Source organism: Nannobrachium achirus, assembly GCF_963921795.1.
Source record: "Nannobrachium achirus genome assembly, chromosome: 10".
NCBI classification, from domain to species: domain Eukaryota; kingdom Metazoa; phylum Chordata; class Actinopteri; order Myctophiformes; family Myctophidae; genus Nannobrachium; species Nannobrachium achirus.
Genome location: NC_137819.1, coordinates 1,543,671 through 1,564,046, shown reverse-complemented (window position 1 = coordinate 1,564,046; position 20,376 = coordinate 1,543,671). Strand labels below are relative to the sequence as shown.

Sequence of the window (20,376 nt, the reverse complement as noted above, 5' to 3'; positions counted from 1 at the left end):
TATATCAGGGCTGTGAGGTATATCCGGAAGCTGTCAGTTCAAGCAACGTGTTTAGAAGGCGAGCGTCTGTGACTAGAACGTGCTAGATAAAATATCTCCGACTCCGAGGAAAAACAGGCGGCGCTTTCAAGCAGTTAGAGCTGTTTGTTTGTTATTGAGGACAGAAGTAATAATGTCGGTGATAACCGAGGACAGCGTGCGTGGCAGAAATGTAATCAAGGATATCAGTGCGGACGACGAGGACTCGCATCCGAACGAGATAGAGAGTCTGTGTATGAACTGTTACCAGAACGGCGTCACCCGTCTGCTGATCACCAGGATCCCCTTCTTCAAAGAGGTCATCATCAGCTCCTTCTGCTGTGCCAACTGCAACTGGTCCAACACAGAGATCCAGTCTGCGGGGCGGATACAGGACCAAGGCATTTGCTACACCCTCAAAGTGCGGTCCAAGCAGGATTTGAACCGGGAGGTGGTCAGAGCAGACAGCGCGACCACCAGAATACCTGACGTTGACTTTGAAATCCCCGCGTTCACGCAGAAAGGCTCCCTGTCGACCATCGAGGGCCTCCTGGACCGAGCGGTGGTCGGCTTGGAGCAGGACCAGCCCGCACGGAGGGCCACGGCCCCCGAAGTCGCCCAGAAAATTGACGAGTTCATCGAGAAATTGAAGACGCTGAAAGAGGCGGAGGACGAGTTCACGTTGATCATTGAGGATCCGTCCGGGAACAGCTTTGTGGAGAACCCGGTGGCCCCGCAGAAGGATGAAGCTCTCACCGTCGCCCGGTTCAAGCGGACCGCCCAGCAGGACGAGCAGCTGGGCATCCAAGCTGGAGACGAGCTGGAAGAGGAGGAGCCTGCTGGCAACGACCTGGACAGCATGCGCAACGAGGTTCTGAAGTTCAACACAAACTGCCCAGAGTGCAACGCGCCCGCCTCCACCAACATGAAGCTGGTGCAGATCCCCCACTTCAAGGAGGTCATCATCATGGCCACCAACTGTGGCGAATGCGGACACAGGACCAACGAGGTGAAGTCCGGCGGAGCCACGGAGGACCTGGGCACACGGATCACCCTGCACCTCACCGACCCCTCGGACATGTCCAGAGACCTGCTGAAGTCCGAGACATGTAGTGTGCTCATCCCTGAGCTGGAGTTCGAGTTGGGCATGGCGGCTCTGGGAGGCAAGTTCACCACCCTGGAAGGGCTGCTCACTGACATCAAGGATCTGATTGTTTCCAAGAACCCGTTCATCTGTGGTGACAGCAGCTCTGGGGACACACAGGACAAGCTGAAGCTCTTCGGGGGTAAGATTGACAAGATCATTGCCGGAGAAATGGAGATCCACTTGGTTCTCGACGACCCGACCGGTAACAGTTACATCCAGAATGTCTACGCCCCAGAGCCGGACCCTGAGATGAAGATCGAGAAATACACCCGCACCTTTGAGCAGAACGAAGATCTGGGATTGAATGATATGAAAACAGAGGGTTATGAAACACGGTGAATTGTGAACCACAACATTTGTGGCACAAATAACTTTTTCATCTGAAGCTTTAGGTTGGATCATGACATTTATTATGGGCACCTGTCTGTGAACTTGGTGTAGTAGGCCTAGTATTAGTTAATTTCATTAAACGGCCCACAGAGCTTGGCCAATGCCAAGCACTATGGGACGGACATACAGACGGACAGACATACATACATACAAAGATGTACAGTAGGAGCGGTTGGCAACACTCAAAAAGTGCACAATTGGCTAAAAATGGGAGCTTAAAGATGGGGTGCCATGATTTCTTTCCCCCCTAAAACATGATCATGTATTATGATTCAACTAGGATGAAGATTTCTTTCCAAAAAAGTGTACATAAAGTGTTAAAATTAGGTTTGTATGTGTCCACACCCACCTGTTCACCAAGTATGCCTGGTTGTCAGGTGGGTAGTGACCCAGCTGAAGTTCGACACAGTGTTGGGTGTATGGTAAAAGGGGATGGGATGAGTTTATGATGTCATTAACTCAGTGTTTTTCTGTTTGGCTTTTCAGCTTTCAGGAAGTAACCAAAAATACACAGGGAAGACCTATTTGCACATTATAACCACACCCGGTGGTCTATTAGAGTAATGTTAACTTCATAGACACATACAAAACAGAAAAAGTGCCACCTCTTTAACCACTGTATACTCCAGAATAGGTATGAGGGGGGATACATGGAGTTCCAACTGGTTCAATGTCATGTATAAATTATTTTAAAATCATAATGGAAACAGGATCTCATGTTTTCCTCGTGAAATAGCCTATTCTGGATCTCAAGGGGAAAGATTGACATAATTCACTTCACAGTAATATGACGTAAATGTGAGGTGCAATAGTTTCAATGTAATTCAGGGGTGGCATGGAATAAAAAGTTACCGTAAAGCCGCACCAGCTAAATTTAGAACAAAAAACAAATGTTTACATATTTAAGCCGCACCTGACTATAAGCCACAGGTGTCCATCCTGCTTCCTTGCATTGTAAAACAAACTAATTGGCCGTTAGCTGTAAAAATCTCTATATAAGCCGTACCGCTGTATAAGCCGCAGAGTTCAAAACATGGGAAAAAATCACACCCGTGTGAAGTGGAGCTGTGTGTGTGTGTGTGTGTGTGTGTGTGTGTGTAGATCATGTGTACCGATTTTTGTGACATTTGAAGAAAATATGTAGGAAAAGGAGCAAAAAGTGTGTTTTCAATTTTCCGCCATTCAAGATGGCGGAAAATCTATCCTGGCGCAAATGGGCGTGGCCTATATGGGGAGATGCGTCTTGACCCAAGGAATCCAGGGAAAAAAGAATTTTAATTTTCCGATCTACGGTTCAAGAGTTACGGGGCAAAACGTAAAGTGGGACGTTATAGCGCCACCATGAGGCCGAGTGATGTAATTATTTTTCGATTCATTCTTAAAATCATTATGAATCTCCTCTCCGAGGTTTGAAACTGTAGCTCCTATGGTTTACGAGAGAAAAATACTTGAAAGTGATTTCTTGCATTGTCCCATTATAAGTCAATGGGGACAATTAAGCGTCGTTTTTTGCCGATTACGTCGGCATGGTAAGGCGGATCGGAACGAAAGGTAATAGAACACCATTCCCGGCCGAGCCGCACATTTTGATGTATATATTGCGCGAGTGGCGTAAATGGTGCGGCACTAGTTACGCGCCGAAGTCAGGCTACATACACACAGACACACAGACAGACACACAGACCCACACAGCCACGTATAGGGAGCTGCACACAGCTCCAAAAAGCTGCGGCTTATAGTCCGGCAATTACGGGTATTTACAGGGGTGACCTGAGCCAAGAATGTTTGAGAACCATTGCTCTAATCCAACTGGAACAAATCACTCTGCACTCGTATGGGCTAACATTTACTCATTTACAAATCACTCAAACCCTATTCTTAGTTGACCGGAGTCCACCACAATACTAGAGCCCCTCCCATCTACTCAAAATGTCTTTTGGCAAAAATAGTTGATCTACAAGTTCACAACTCATCGCAAATAACAAGGAACTCAATATCTGATGAGACATCTAAAATAAGCGTTAGCAGTCTGTGTGTCTGTCCAATTTTATTAAGAAAAAGGTATCAAAATACAAACAAAATGACATTTTTGTTCACATTAAAAATAATGCATTCAAATATCCATTTGATCATTTTAAATGTTCAAATGTTGTGACAATATGTGTGGTTAAGTGACCGAGTATTTCCCCATTTAAACCCAGACAAAATAACGAAACAATCCTTGTATAAATTGGAACATTAGTGAATGTAAAAGTAAATTCTCCTCTCAGGCATGAACAATTCTCTTCTTAAACAAAACAAAAGATCACTCCCGTGTGAAGTGCGCGGTGCTGCTGCTGCTGCTGATATCTCATCATTATATTGTCCAATCAGAAAATGGACATCATGGATACGTATTAAGTATTTGATACACTGTCCATTTCACATGGACATACCGACACACACATGGACATACACACAGAGTCATGTGCTGGAGCGGCTAACACCGCTCAAAAACAGTCTTTTTCACAGTAACATTTCAGTGATATGGACATGAACACAAATGAAAACACATGAGTGTAACAATAACAGGACCCCTGACATGACATAACAAGTACTGGGTCATTTCTTAAGACAATGATATGGCTGTCGTCCATTAACACTTCAACAAGAAATTAAGAGTCATCACAGTATGTCCTTCCCTTACAGTCCTCCATTAACCTGAGTGGACGGTATGGCATTAACAACTTTTTGCAAGTCGAGTTGACTGAGTAAAAAGTTAAGTTGAAGTCAACTTTATCGTTTGATGTCATCACATCACAAACAACCTCCCAATTATTTTGGGGGGTTCCCAGATGATTAACTTAATGTGAAACAGTATATAGAGGGTATCCTCACATTTCTAAAGTGCCAATTTAAGGACTTTTTAATACCTCTAAAATGACAAATTAAACATTGTCCAAATTGTCAAATATTAGAGGCAGAAATTTTGAAAATAGCAGATCTACATGCTCACAACGCCTCGCATCACGAGGCGTTGTGAGCATGTAGATCTGCTATTTTCACAATTGAACCATGTTATACCAAATGTAATGTAGCTACTGTAATATTTGATCATTCCGTTCTTGACAATAAGCAATCCTACTGTTTGAATGCTGTAGCAAAAATAATGATAGAAAAAACAAATCTACTTCAACTTTCGACTTTCTCTGGTGGAAGTCGACTTGTGTAATGAAGTCGACTCAGTCGACTTGTCGACTTTTTCCGCTAATGCTCAAGTGGACGGTCCGTCCAAAAATCACTGACAAGCTAACAAGTCCAGCAGCCGAGTCCCCCTCCATAACATTGTAAACATATCCAAATTAATTTGCAGTGCTATAATCTCAGGGGACACTTTGCTGGTAGTGTATTCAAAATAAATAATAATAAATACATAATTTAAAAAACACAAAAACAATGTGCGGCTGACATGACGCAAGGCTCCACAGTGCTTATGGTCAGGGAGGAATTGCAATGACAAAGTACCCAGGCCCTGTTTTTATTGTCTTAAAGATGCAGTGCCATGATCTCCCCCCAAGTACCAGGTCTTATGACACCTGGTGGCTTGGAAAATGACGTTTGGTCACTCAAAACAGCCAAACAGCATTGGCCATGCCTCCAGGCCTTAAGTCAAAAGACCTGGTACTTGACAATCAAAATAGGGCCCAAAGTGTAAGACAAGAGGAGAGTAAACCAAACAACGAAAGGTAACTCTACAGGTCAACAGTAAGTACCAAAGCACCAGTGGGCGTTTTAAGAGACACCGTTTCCCAGAACATTATTGCTGTTGTCTTTGCATGTCAGGCCAGGCTCCTCCTGCAGGTGAGTTGGTGGTATTGCAGGCGCCTCCAGACATCTGCGGAGGAGGAACACTGTAGTTTACATACTGTGAGAACACAGAGTGCTGCTCTGGAGCTCTGTGAATACCAGCACTTCCATGTGTCCAGTATCCATGGGTGAAACTATTGTTCTGGCTCCCCGTTCTGGATGGATATCCATTGTTCTGGGTGCCAGTTGAGGGTGGATATCCATGCATGAAATAATAGTTCTGGGTGGCAGTTCCAGATGGATATACATGTGTCATATTATTGTTCTGGGTCTCAGTTCCCTGTGGATATCCATGCGCGAAATAAGCATTCTGGGTCCCAGTTGAGGGCAGATATCCCTGACCCTGTGTCATATAATTGTTCTTGGTGCCAGTTCCAGAGGGATATCCATGTGTCATATAATTGTTCTGGGTGTCAGTTCCAGAGGGATATCCACGTGTGAAATAAGGGGTCTGAGTGACTTGACCGTAAGGATCAACTGGGGTGCCATAGCCTGGAGATGGCAGGGAGTGCCAGGGTCTTACCGTTGCTATGGTGGGCTGGTTGATTCTGTAATCACCATCATTAACTTGCTGGCTAGCTGGCTGAAGAGGAGAGACTGCGGAGTTGCTATGCTGCAACACTTGAGCAGTGTTTGTTTGGATGGCTGTGGTGTAGCGGCTTTCTGGAGACCGGACTTCATCAACGACTTTGGCGGCCACGCTTTCTGGCATGAACTGCCGGTTCTCGTAATTCATGGTGTTGTCTGTAGGCATAGTGGTGGCAGGTTCAAACTTCAGCACGTTGATATTTTGGTTTGGTTTGGTGATCGGAATTTGACACTTTGAGTCCAGTTGTATCCTGGGCTTTACACGACCTACAGAGATGTGGGTGGACTTTGAAGTCATGGCCACAATCTCAGTGATCTTTTTCTTCTTCTTTTTGTTCTTCTTCTTTTTGAAGAAGAACAGTTTGTCTTGTCTAGGAGAGACATCCTTCCAGAATTGCTTGGCTCCCACTGAAGATGTGTGTCTAAACCTTTTCACGATGGATGTTATCGGTTCACTAGAGGGCATGTTAACTGGAGGGGACAGGGGGACAGAGATCACAGAGTTCAACGTCAGCGTTGGTGAGGCTGGTTTAACCTCGGAGATTGTGGATTGAAGGACAGGCTGTGACTCATGTTTAGTCAGCGAAGAGTCTATGAACAAAGGCGTGGTCGACGGCTCAGCAGATGCATCTGAGGCCGGCTTTATTGGAGAGCATTCAAGCATAAAGTTAGAGGAAGCTAATGTTTTAAGTGAGTTCAAGACCAGCTGTAATTTAGGTTGAGGCCACATTTGTGAAGGCTCACAGTGTGGCGTTTGAGAAACCAGAGTTGTAGGGACTGATGTAGTTTCTACTTTAACTCCAACCTCTTGGTGATGGGGAGATGGACAACGGCTGTTTTCTACTTTCATTCCGACCACTTGGTTTTGGGGAGAAGGACACCGACTGGGTTCTACTTTCACTCTGATGTCTTGGTTTTGGGGAGAAGGACACCGACTGGGTTCTACTTTCACTCTCATGTCTTGGTTTTGGGGAGAAGGAAACTGGTTGGGTTCTACTTTCACTCGGACCTCTTGGTTTTGGGGAGAGGGAAACTGTCCGGCAGGTGACGAGGTGTCTGAACAAGGACCTGAAGGGCTGCCACGTGTGCCGCAGCCATCGGGAGACTTTGATATTCTTCTCCGCTTGACCGCCTCTGAATCTCCATTCATTGACACGTAATCCAAACCATGTTTCACAGTTTTCCTCATTTCTTGTGGAGAGAGAAAAAAAAGACGAATACTGTATGTTAAGACCAGACTGTCACGCACCTGGTGACAAATTCAATACACAAGCACATCTTGTCAAACATGACTTCCATACAGCTACAACCGCAGAAATCAAAAGACTGTCTGGGGAAATACAGTACATTTTGATCGTATGGCAGCGGGAAGTATGGATGCTAAGGGGGCAGCTGCACCAAGGGGCTAGCTTTGTTCGCTGGAAATGAAGCCCAGTAGATGTCGCCATTTCACATTCTACTGGTGTCAAGAAATTTTTATCTCAATGTATCTCCTTGAGGTTTTGGCCAACTTAACACTTGATTTACTTACTAAACCTTTTCATAAACACTTTGTTTTCAATCGCTAGTTTAAAGTTTTTTTTTTTTTTTTTAATCATCATGATATGTTATGGCCACACAATACAAAAGTAGGCTATGTTTCTAGGCTGTCATCTTGGCAGTAACTGTATCAGTACAGTTAATCAAAACAGCAGGATTATCAGGAAAACAAAACAAGGGTTGTTCCAGTAAGGGTCAGTATTTACCAGTATGTCTAGAGAAACAGCTGTGGGCATGGTCTTCTTGTTTCACCTCCTGTTTAATGGTCGCTGTAAACAGCAGAGAGACAATTGAGTGCCCGAGACGAATAACAGTTGTAAGTCCATTGATTTCTTTTTTTTAATATAGATATTTTTGGATTTACCAGACTGTAAACCACAAACTAGTCATTTTTAATATGTTAAATTGTTAATGCACTCCCCCCTCATTTTGTTCAATTGTCTGTTTTAATGTTATCAGCTCCCTTTGTCTGCTGAATATTGCTTGTTGTTCCACAAACTGTTGGAGATATACTGTTTTTCCACTTTCCATAAGTATTATGTCTTGTTATAATTCCTAATAGATATGAGTTAAGTAAAAAAAAAAACTTCTAGTTTGTGGTTTACAGTCTGGTAAATCCAAACAATTTATATCTATATTCAAATGTAATGTTGACCTCACACACCTGTTATGTTTGAGCTGTGAGTGTTCAGGGTTGTGAGAGGCTCTGGGATCGGCTCAGTCTTCACTATGGCCACGGCGATCGGAGTCGTCTCAATGAGACTCTTATTCAAACGTACATTTTCTTTGTTGTCCGTCACTTCTGAAATGGAAACAATGATAATAAGATGATCATCAACTTCAACAGAGCCTGGATGACTCCTCTGTGTGAGGAGGGTGTTGTGATCTCTGCTGGTCTGTTCAACAGAAGGCAGAACAACGACATGTCCATCTCATTCTAACAGTGTTTTAGTGGAACATAAAGCTTGTGTGTAGATGGAGAGGTTCTCACCTGGTGGTTGTTGGTCAGCAGGCGGACAGGAGGAGGTCTGTTGTCTCCACATGTCCTCCAGTATGTTGATGCCTGCAGACAACAATCAATACTCTACAGTTACAACAGCACACGTCCAAAACGTGAAACCCCAACGCCCTCTATTCTTGGGGGAACATTTGACAGAAACAGGCGATCTACAAGCTCATGTGTTGCAACACAGCATGTTGAGAGCTTGTGGGTCAGCTATTTCGGAGATCTGGTGTAGAGGGAAATAAGAGCAGACCAAGTACAGAGCCAACTCAGGTCCAATTGACTAAGTGTTGAGGATGTCAGTGGTTAAAGGACTATACAGGTACATGTGTATGTAGTGACATCCATATAGACCTTTAAAGGACAACTTGTTTTAACTTTTCAACAAGGGTTCATATTTTAGAAAGTATTTATGGCAACTAAAAGATGAGTGTTTTCATTTAGCGCTTTATCGGTCGGTCCGGTGCGTGTGTGTGTGTGTGTGTGTGTGTGTGTGTGTGTGTGTGTGTGTGTGTGTGTGTGTGTGTGTGTGCGTGTGCGTGTGCGTGTGCCTGCCTTAGTAAATTATGCAGCGCTAAGTTTGCTCATTACTGCCCATTCACTGATTTCACTCCAGTCCATTGATCACTGGGGAGAATGGACTCACACGCATCTACTTGACTCCTTTCATACTTAAAATGTAAATGTGGCGCGCTAACGGGTCACTAACTGCCTTTTGTCCAGGAACAACAAACAACAAAGTTCTTTGTTTCAATTCAAATGGAAAATAATTCATGGATGACTGTCTGCTGCCTGAGCTCACTCTGTCTGAGTGTAACCTCGCATCACCAGTCTTTCCAGTTTCCACCCCCGAGAGCTTGTTTAGATCAACAGTAAGTGGTATTAAAGAAATCTGTGATTTATTGTGTAAACGGACAGAAAAGTAACTTGCATGCATGCCCCTGTCATAGGATGAATAATGCCTTAAGTGTCACAGATAATGCACCGGGCCAATGTTAAGCATTCTGACTTGGTTATTTTATATTGTGAGTTATTATAGTTTGCTGTGATTTTGATTATCATTTATTGATTTCTGTGTGTTATATTTTGACGTGTACTGTGCGCTATGACAGCGATGGACAATGAACTTTTATGCCACAGTATATTCTTTACCTGTCAGGTGTGACGACAGAGCCGTGTGCAGAGTCTCAGACACGGGACAGAAAGCAAGGCATTCATTCGCCAGTGAAAACTCACGCCCAAATAAAAGCAACGTCAGTTCCGACCTCTGGCTCTCTCACCACCCAGACAGACTCCTGCTGCCGCTGCCGTCGGTCACACGCTGTGGCCGCTTCTCTTCTCCCTACTTGTCGTAGGCAAGAACTTCTATTCTCCACGCTGTACCAGTGGACCAGACCAAACTTCACTCCTCACCGAGCCGTGGGTCCGACCGTCTCCTCCAGTTCCCATCGCCGATGATATCTGCAGTGTTCAACGCTCTCTATTGTCCAGATAAAGGAAAGTAACTATTTTCCATCTCTGGCGTGTTTAAAAGGCTCTTTATGAGCACTATTGTGGAGAGTGATTCGAGTCCTGTTGTGTGTCCGAGGTGTTGCTGGGCCAGACGAGTGACGTGACGACGGCAGACAGGCAGAGCAGCAGTGGCTGAGATTTATTGATGGGCCTACATTACTCCTCATAAAGGAAAGTGATCACGCCAGCGTGCGTGTGTTTGTACAGTTTGAAAGTGCCGGTTACTTAAAGGGCTGTCACTTATTGTACCGCTCTCCTCCTCCTCCTCCTACAGCGGAGCGGCTGCGTGCACGGCCGTGCAGGACGCCGGCGAGCGGCGACGCGGAGGTCCCGCACTGGACTTTGCGGATCGGACTGAACTACACTGTGCGCCTCGTCACTGCCGTGGCGAGACGCAAAACACGGACAGGAGTCATAACCGGACCGGACTGAACTGTCGGTATTCTTGAATCTTGCCTTGCCCCTTTCCTCCCCCCAGTTTTATATCAAATGTTGCTTGTTGTTTTATTGTTGTTGCATTGATGAATTGAATAGGTTGCTTGCATTTTATTGTTTTGAAAAGGGTACCCTTCATTGCATTGAGTTGTTGTATTGTATTTTATCTAGATATTGTAATAAAAGGAATATATTTTATACAGTCATTTGTGTCTGACATTCAAATCTGTATTGGTGAAAAGAGGTATCCGAACATAGAGTCGTAACAACTCTCCCCTAAAAAAACCTGTTACATAAGTGGCGTTGTCGGCAGGATACCTCTTTCACACCATACAGAGCAGAATGGAAGATGAAAATGCATTACACCCTGAAGATGCAGGCCTTAATGCACCACCAGAAAATGGGGCCAGGTCAGAAAATATTAATGCAAGCCAGCCATTGATAAATGCAATGATGATGCCATGGTTTATGGGAGTCCCATGGATCCCAAAGTTTAATGGTGACCCAAGTAAAATGAGATTTTCAGAATGGAATGGGCAGGTTCGGGCTATGCTGCGGGCACAAGGTTTAAATGAGGAACAGAAAATAGACTTTATTTTTGGGGCACTCGAAGGTGAAGCAAAACGAGAAATACGCTTACTAGACCCAACCAGACGTGCAACTAGTGCAGCCATCTTACAGGAGCTAGTGAAATTGTATGGACAAGTAACCCCAGTAGCCCAGCTCCGGGCACAGTTCTTTAAATGCCATCAACAGGAAGGAGAAACTGCTGCTGCCTACATTCTCCGGTTGAGGGAGCTATTCTCCATATGGCGAGAGCATGAACCAAATGGCTCAGCTCAAGATGAAATGACCATTCGAGACCAACTTGTCCTAGGTTTGAGGCCAAGCACAGTACAGCAAGAGCTCCAACGGCAGGTGCGTAGAAACCCTACATTATCCTTCAGTGAACTGTGTAGTGAAGCCAGAGCATTGGAAGCTGAACAGAGGATGGAATCTGCATGCGCAGCACGTGTCTCAGTGCCTCCGCAACAGCAGACCCCAGCAACTTCTAGCTTAAATGAGTGGAGAGAGACTGTAAGAGCTGAACTTAGAAAAGAAATGAAAGATCAAATGTCCGTTCTTACTGAAACTCTGAAAGAGGAAATTAAACGTCAACTTTCCCCACAGAACGCCCCAGAGGAGCACAGGCGCCCAGCTACAAGAGGGAGAGTTCAGGAGGACCGTTACACACCCTCCCCTAGGCGACACCAGCCATTTGAATGGGACCAGCATGGCCAGCCCATCTGTAAAGGCTGTGGACAGGCAGGCCACATCCAGAGGCGCTGCCCACAAGAGAGGAGGTATTTAAACTAATTGCCCCCGCCACTGGGAGCCAAGTGGTTGGGGAGGGGAGTCAGGGAAACCGAGCAGATGAGAACGCTATGATTGGCACATGTCCAGGGGTGGAAATTGTTGTTGCAGGTGTTAAATTGCCCTGCTTGCTCGATACAGGCTCACAAGTAACATTGTTCAGCGAGACTTTCTTTCAGAAATGGTTAAGTGGGGAACAGACACGAGATCCACAAGATCTGTACTGGCTGACTCTGAAAGCCGCCAATGGCCTACAGATCCCCTACACCGGGTACGCCATCTTGGATTTCACAGTGGGAGGGGTCACTGTTTCCGGTAAAGGGGTCATTATTGTCAAAGACGAGTGTCTAAATGCAGAGAAGGGCATTCTAGGAATGAATGTAATCTCACACTTCTGGAAAGAATTGTTCCAGGGAGTCCACCCGGGGATGACAGCGTTTGGTGCCACTATGTCGTCACAAGCCAAAGGAGAGTGGGAACGCGCTTTTGCTGTCTGTCAGAAGGTGTCGCAGGCTGAACCATCAGACGGACAGATTGGAGTGGCCCGGCTGACCCGCCAAGATCCAGTCTACATCCCTCCCAACAGCGAAATGGTGTTATGGACACATCTTTACGGGACCAGAACCAGGTCCAACTTCTGCGCTCTGGTGGAGGGCCCAGAGAGAGATGACGAATGGCAGGTGGCTCGGACCGTTGCCTGGGTGGTGAAAGGACGCCTCCCCATAAGGTTACGCAACTTGAATCCATACCCCATTTTGATACCCCAACGGCGCCCCCTAGCTAACGTCTTCAAGGTCGATGCAAGCCAAGTGCGAGGGGAGAAGGACCTGGTGTTGAAGGCTTCAGACCCAGGTGTAGTTGAAGTTGATGTCCAGGTGAACCAGGTCACCACTGAAGACCAGCACCCAGTCACCCTGCTGAAAGGCGAAGGTCTGTCCGCAGAGCAGCAGCAGACGATGGACTCCTTGTTGCAGCGATGGAAGGGCGCCTTTGCAGCAGGAGAAGAAGATTTTGGACAGACTGATGCAGTCCTCCATTCGATCCCCACAGGTTCGGCACCACCCAGCAGGGAGCGCTACAGGCCGATTCCACCGAGCCTGTATCCAGAGCTGAGAGGCCTCCTCCAAAACATGTTGGACACTGATGTCATCAAGGAAAGCTCCAGCCCTTGGGCAGCGCCAATTGTCCTCGTGAAGAAGAAAGATGGGTCTTGGCGCTTCTGCGTGGACTACAGGAAGCTCAACGCCCTCACCCACAAGGACGCCTACCCCCTACCCAGGATAGAAGAGTCCCTCACCAGTCTAAAACAAGCGGCCTGGTACTCTACTCTCGACCTCGCCAGTGGATTTTGGCAGGTAGACGTGGACCCGAAGGACCGAGAGAAGACTGCATTCACCACCCCCATGGGCCTCTATGAGTTCCAGAGGATGCCCTTCGGCCTATGCAACGCGCCTGCAACATTCCAGCGTCTGATGCAGCGGTGCCTGGGCGGACAGGTGAATGAGTCTCTCCTAATCTACCTGGACGATGTCATAGTCTACTCACCAGATTTCGACACCCATATTGAACACCTGGAGCAGGTCTTCAAAAAGTTGGTAGCCCATGGCCTGAAGCTACAACCACGGAAATGCCACCTGTTCCAGAGGAAGGTCACCTACCTTGGCCATGTAATCTCCAGTGATGGAATCTCCACTGACCCTGGTAAGACGGCTGTTGTAAGGGACTGGGCCGTCCCTTCAACCGTCAGTCAGGTTCGCTCATATCTAGGGTTTGTGGGGTACTACAGGAGGTATATCAAGGGCTTCTCCAAGGTAGCTGCACCCCTTAATGCCCTCCTAGTAGGCACTGCAGGTTTGCAAAAAGGGAGAAGTGTTGACTGGACACCGGACTGCCAGACCGCATTCGACGCCCTGAAGACTGCTTTGGTGAGTGCTCCAGTCTTAGCCTACGCAGACTTCTCTAAGCCTTTTAACTTGTACACTGATGCTAGCCTAGGGGGTTTGGGGGCCGTGTTATCGCAAGTACAGGATGGCAAAGAAAGGGTAATTGCTTATGCCAGCAGAAGCTTAATCCCAACAGAGAGAAATGACCAAAACTATAGTTCCTTTAAACTAGAGTTTTTGGCCCTCAAGTGGGCTGTTACAGAAAAGTTTAAGGACTACTTGTGGGGCAATAAGTTCCTGGCTTTTACTGACAACAACCCCCTTGTCCATTTAGACACAGCACGCTTAGGTGCCCTTGAACAGCGCTGGGCAGCCCAGCTTGCAAATTTTGACTTTGAATTGAAATACCGCCCAGGTACTGCCAACCGTAACGCTGATATCTTGTCCAGGTTACCACAGGAGACTGGATGCATTCAAGCTGCGGCCGGAGCAGTAGAGTCGGAGACGACCCCCGACACGGAAGACCAGTGGAGAGACTGGCAGGAGGGAGACCAAACCCTGGCCCAAGTGAAGGCGTGGGTTGCAGAAGAACGTCTCCCAGGAGCGGACGAGCGGAAGGACAGCCTCCCCGAGGTGAGACGCCTCTTGAGAGAATGGAGCCGCCTATACATCCGGGGAGGGGTGTTGAAGAGGACAGCCCAGGAGCGCAATACAGGCTTGAACCTCTCCCAAACCGTGGTACCCTCAAGCAAGACCAAAGAGCTGTGGGAGAAGTACCACAACTCCGGCCACATGGGTGTGGCCAAAATGGAAGCCTTGATGAGGAGGAACTTTTACTGGCCAGGGATGGCCACTGACCTGCAGGAATGGACGTCCCAGTGTGCCAGCTGTGTCCAACAGAAACGAGGCCCAGAAGTAAGAGCACCCTTGGTCCCCATCTTCACCTCTTACCCTATGGAAACCGTTTCCATCGACTACTTGTCTCTCGGCCGGCACGGAGACACGTACCAGTATTTGTTGGTCATAACAGACTTATTCTCCAAGTATGGGTGGGCCATTCCTACGAAGGACCAGACGGCAGCCACCACGACCCGTGTCCTTTGGCGCCACCTCATCCAGGCTTGGGGATGCCCGGAACGCATCTTGTCTGACCAGGGGGCGGGGTTCGAGTCCAACCTGGTAGCGCAGCTGTGCAGCCTCTACGGATGCTCAAAGATCCGAACCACACCATACAGGCCTCAGGGAAATGGCGCCTGTGAAAGGTTTAATAAGACCCTTTTGTCCCTCCTAGGATCACTGAGTCAGGAAGACCAAGCACACTGGCCAGATCACTTGCCTACTCTGCTTCAGATGTACAACAATACCGCCCACGAGACCACCGGAATGACCCCACACTATGTCATGTTTGGCCGACATGCCCGCCTGCCGGTGGAGACGGCTGTAGGAGCACCAACACTGCCCCAAAGACATGACCTAGAGGGCTGGGTTCACCAACATAGCCAGACGCTCCAGAGAGTCTACAAACAGGTGGCAGCTAAGACGAGAGAAAACAGAATGAGGGACAAGGACAGGTTCGACGAGAGAGCAAAACACCTCCCCTTGTTGCCTGGAGAGCGAGTACTCTTGCGTAACTTCCGCCGCAGAGAGCAAGGTAAGCTGGCACCCCACTGGCAGCCTCAACCTTATGTTGTCCTCGATCAATCACGCCCTGGTGTGCCGGTCTTCCAGATCAGGCCGGAAGGAAAAGAAGGACCAGTTAGGACGATCCATCGGAACCACCTTCGACCATGTCCATTCAATCCCCCCGAAGTGGTACAACAAGCCCCAGAGACTGAAACAATCGGCCCCTCGTATCCGAATGTTCTTAATTATAGGCCAATATTGTTACCTCTGACCTTTGTGCCCACAGCATCTACAGGTCCGAGAGAAGATGACCAGGCAAACCAACCTATAGCCCCAGCTGATAGACGGGAGCAAGGTCAGGGAGAGCCTCTGCGAAGGTCACAGAGATCCACGAGGGGTAGGCCTCCAGTCAGGTTTGGTGATTAGAGTTGTCGGGACGACAACTGACAAAGGGGGGAGGTGTGTCATAGGATGAATAATGCCTTAAGTGTCACAGATAATGCACCGGGCCAATGTTAAGCATTCTGACTTGGTTATTTTATATTGTGAGTTATTATAGTTTGCTGTGATTTTGATTATCATTTATTGATTTCTGTGTGTTATATTTTGACGTGTACTGTGCGCTATGACAGCGATGGACAATGAACTTTTATGCCACAGTATATTCTTTACCTGTCAGGTGTGACGACAGAGCCGTGTGCAGAGTCTCAGACACGGGACAGAAAGCAAGGCATTCATTCGCCAGTGAAAACTCACGCCCAAATAAAAGCAACGTCAGTTCCGACCTCTGGCTCTCTCACCACCCAGACAGACTCCTGCTGCCGCTGCCGTCGGTCACACGCTGTGGCCGCTTCTCTTCTCCCTACTTGTCGTAGGCAAGAACTTCTATTCTCCACGCTGTACCAGTGGACCAGACCAAACTTCACTCCTCACCGAGCCGTGGGTCCGACCGTCTCCTCCAGTTCCCATCGCCGATGATATCTGCAGTGTTCAACGCTCTCTATTGTCCAGATAAAGGAAAGTAACTATTTTCCATCTCTGGCGTGTTTAAAAGGCTCTTTATGAGCACTATTGTGGAGAGTGATTCGAGTCCTGTTGTGTGTCCGAGGTGTTGCTGGGCCAGACGAGTGACGTGACGACGGCAGACGGGCAGAGCAGCAGTGGCTGAGATTTATTGATGGGCCTACATTACTCCTCATAAAGGAAAGTGATCACGCCAGCGTGCGTGTGTTTGTACAGTTTGAAAGTGCCGGTTACTTAAAGGGCTGTCACTTATTGTACCGCTCTCCTCCTCCTCCTCCTACAGCGGAGCGGCTGCGTGCACGGCCGTGCAGGACGCCGGCGAGCGGCGACGCGGAGGTCCCGCACTGGACTTTGCGGATCGGACTGAACTACACTGTGCGCCTCGTCACTGCCGTGGCGAGACGCAAAACACGGACAGGAGTCATAACCGGACCGGACTGAACTGTCGGTATTCTTGAACCTTGCCTTGCCCCTTTCCTCCCCCCAGTTTTATATCAAATGTTGCTTGTTGTTTTATTGTTGTTGCATTGATGAATTGAATAGGTTGCTTGCATTTTATTGTTTTGAAAAGGGTACCCTTCATTGCATTGAGTTGTTGTATTGTATTTTATCTAGATATTGTAATAAAAGGAATATATTTTATACAGTCATTTGTGTCTGACATTCAAATCTGTATTGGTGAAAAGAGGTATCCGAACATAGAGTCGTAACAACTCTCCCCTAAAAAAACCTGTTACACCCCCACCCCCTGAAATGGTTAAAATCGATGTAAAGCAGTAAATGAATGACAATTAACAGTTGCAAAATTGTGTTGCTATACATAGGCTACTTTCTAAAATATGAAATATGAAAAAAAGAAAAGAAAAAAAGTTCTCTTTTTACATGAACCCTGTGAATAGACAATAGTGATATCCATATAGACATTTAACAACATGAACCCTGGCATCCCTATATTAATATAGTCTACGTATAATACTATAGGTCACAAATGTTATTTGAAAGAAAGAAAGAAAGAAAGAAAGAAAGAAAGAAAGAAAGAAAGAAAGAAAAGTGGTGTATGTCAGCTATTTTACCTATTTGTCATATATAACATGTGGTATACTGTATATAAAAGTAGTACAAATAATAATAAAACAAAAATAACTACTGTACCTTCACTGTATGGAGCCGCTTGGATACGATGATATGAGTTCTTGTCAAGCATTATAACCTTGACGAGAGAAAACATTACAATAGGTCAAAAATAAATACAAACATTATAGTAGAGGCCCTACTCGACTGAGAGTTTTAAAATCAAAGCAGATAGTAAGTCTGCATCACGCACAAGGAAAATGTTAATCTCTCCAATCTCAAACATATCAACACTACTACAAGATTAGACCAGAGGTCTTCAACAGGGGGTCCGGGACCCCTAGGGGGTCCTCAGAGTTACTACAGGGGGTCCGCCAAATCTTTGTGTGATCATGTTTGATCACTTGAACCCTAGCATCCCAATTATTAGTGTAACATTAGCAAAAAGCAGATCTGCAAGCTCACAACACCTCACGCCGCGAGCTTGTAGATCAGCTATTTTTTGGCACAGAGGTTTGGTGTAGAGGGAAAAGAAGTGCAGACTAGTAGGCAATGACAGTTCAAGTGGTTAAATATAAGAAAATACACATTAATCCAACCTACACAGATGATAGTGCTGTCAAGTCTAAACTGTATAAGAAATAATCCATGTACATTTTTAATCTGCAACACAATTTACACACTTCATCTCTCTCTCAACTAAGGGGTCCTTGGCCTGAAAACGTTAAAGACCCCTGGATTAGACAATAAAGGTGCATCATTGTATTTTTCCCTTCCAACGTGTAATAGATCCATTACAGTTTCATCACCACCTGAAACACAACGGGGAACCCACAGCAGAGGTTAACTTCATGGTTTACCATAACGATTCAACTCATTACCTCAGCATCCATTTGGAGAAATTGTTCCCGTTCGGCAACTTTGATGGCGACCATCTCAGAGCCTTCCATCTTCTGTTTCTCATTCCAGTCCTTCTGATTCCTGATTTCGGCCATTAAACCGTGGCACTTCTCCCACTAAAACAAACAGAAGGCATTTCAAACTGTAGCTCAACACAGATTTTTAGTTAACCCATGGGTACACATTATAGTGTAACATTATTTCATGCTTTAACTATTGAAAAATAGCAGATATACAAGCTCACAGCCGAGATCTGCTATTTTTGAAAAATTGTGAACATTTGAATTTTGACCCGATTCTATAAGTCTTTTGAAACCTTTTTTTTTTGTTGAAAAACCTATGTCAGCAATCTGGCCAGCCATCGTCAAAGAAAAGGTCCTTTTCACTCAACTGGAGCTCAGTTAGTCTGTTCTTGAGAGACTACTATGTCAGTGGTGCTCAAACATTTTCATGTGAAGGACCCCCAAAATGATATGTATTTGGCCACGGACTCCCATCTCAAAATGTGTATTTCCAGGGACCACCCAGAAGCAAAATTTGAGTTACAAACGTTCGCTTTGAATATACATACTGTATATTCAAAGATTTGCACACATTTTCACGACTTTTTCAAAAATAGCAGATCTACAAGCTCGCAGCGCGGCACTCGGTGCCGCGCTGTGAGCTTGTATATCTGCTATTTTTCACTGGTTAAAGCATTCAACAATTCTATGCCTAAATGGGTTAAAAAAGGGTCATGTGAGAAGTATTGGAGGGTTATCAGGTTATCATGTGAGAAGTACTGGAGAGTCCACTGACCATATAGTTAACCTGGTGATCGGTGCTGATGACGTGTCTACAGATGTGGTTGAGTTGGACAGTCTCTTGGCAGCTACGACACATGTAGAATGGGAAGAGTCTCTCAGTGACGTCTCCACACTGACACTCCAGCACCGAGCTCAGACCTGAGGCAAACAAACACTCTTTTGTTAAAAACTTGCATACATCTTCAGTAGCCTTTTCTTATTTTCTTATAACCTCACCTTACATGTACAATTCAGCAGACCCTCTTAATACAGAGAGACTTTCTTACAATACACAAGGACAGCACAAAGTGGTGTGTTCTAGACTTTTTTGAGAGCTACTATAAACTATGACCCGTGGCGTATGCCAGTGCATAATGCCAATCAGATACGCTACTTTGAAAGGTTCACAAGGGCATACGCTTAAAAAGATAAAAAAAAAATAGAAAAAAATCACAGCCTACTCCGTATACCCGCATGACAGATAGAACAGCACTGACAGTACAAGGTAATACATCAAATGCATAGCAATAGTAATCTAGGATCGTAGGTAAGCCAAGAACCTATCATTTTCAACAGTAGAAAAAACTAAACAATCAATCAGCAGGGACAAGTCAGTCACTGGGGACAACTGGGCACCTCAACGTAAAATTGTTAAAATACACACTCACCTACGACACGATTTCTCTCCGCTTCTGACAGCTTCACTTTGAGGTAACAAGAAGACACACGGCTTGTAATCAGTTCCCCTGTGAATGACAGACAAGTCAACCGTTAAATACAAACTTACACAGAAAGTGGAACATGAAATAAAACACGTTTACTCGACCCACAGACACATACCTCCTGAATTGCTTTGGTGCAGAGGTTGGAAAACAGGCTGCTGGTGTCCACTGTCTGAGTCCAAGAAAGTCCGTCCATCTGGGCGTTCCAGTGGCTTCTGCTTTTCCTCTAGTTTTATTCTTTTTCTCTCCCTAGGTTCAGGGTTCTGTGGTTGTATACCAAGGTGTTGAGCTGCTTTCTGACTTGTACCAGAGCACTGAGGAGCCATGGCTGGTGTGTCAGAATCCAGAGGAGCCTGTTGTCTTCTTCCAGGGTCTGGAGGAGCCTCCTGATGTTCCCTGGAACAATGAGGACCTGCTTGCTGCTTGATAGAGTCCTGAAGAGTCACTGGCTGTGTCCTGGTGTCCTGAAGAGTCACTGGCTGTGGCTGTGTCCTGGTGTCTTCAGGAGTCATTGGCTGTGTACTGGTGTCATGAAGAG

The 20,376-nt window shown here is 46.2% G+C and overlaps 2 protein-coding genes across 2 annotated transcripts; one reads left to right on the top strand and one right to left on the bottom strand.

Annotated features, from left to right (window-relative positions):
• Positions 1–172: 172 nt before the first annotated feature.
• Positions 173–1,504, top strand: LOC308292346 (zinc finger protein ZPR1-like; the record flags this gene model as incomplete). Its single annotated transcript, XM_080734659.1, has 1 exon — positions 173–1,504. The coding sequence occupies one exon, from the start codon at positions 173–175 to the stop codon at positions 1,502–1,504; it is 1,332 nt and encodes a 443-aa protein (XP_080590785.1).
• A 3,847-nt stretch (positions 1,505–5,351) lies between these two features.
• LOC308292345 (uncharacterized protein) lies at positions 5,352–19,796 on the bottom strand (the record flags this gene model as incomplete). Its single annotated transcript, XM_080734658.1, has 10 exons — positions 19,785–19,796; positions 19,130–19,275; positions 18,313–18,447; positions 17,513–17,570; positions 8,520–8,591; positions 8,193–8,330; positions 7,735–7,797; positions 6,875–7,180; positions 5,925–6,460; positions 5,352–5,429 (listed from the first exon to the last, which is right to left on the bottom strand). The coding sequence occupies exons 2-10, from the start codon at positions 19,211–19,213 to the stop codon at positions 5,352–5,354; spliced, it is 1,470 nt and encodes a 489-aa protein (XP_080590784.1). The 5' UTR covers positions 19,214–19,275; positions 19,785–19,796.
• Between the last annotated feature and the right edge of the window lie 580 nt (positions 19,797–20,376).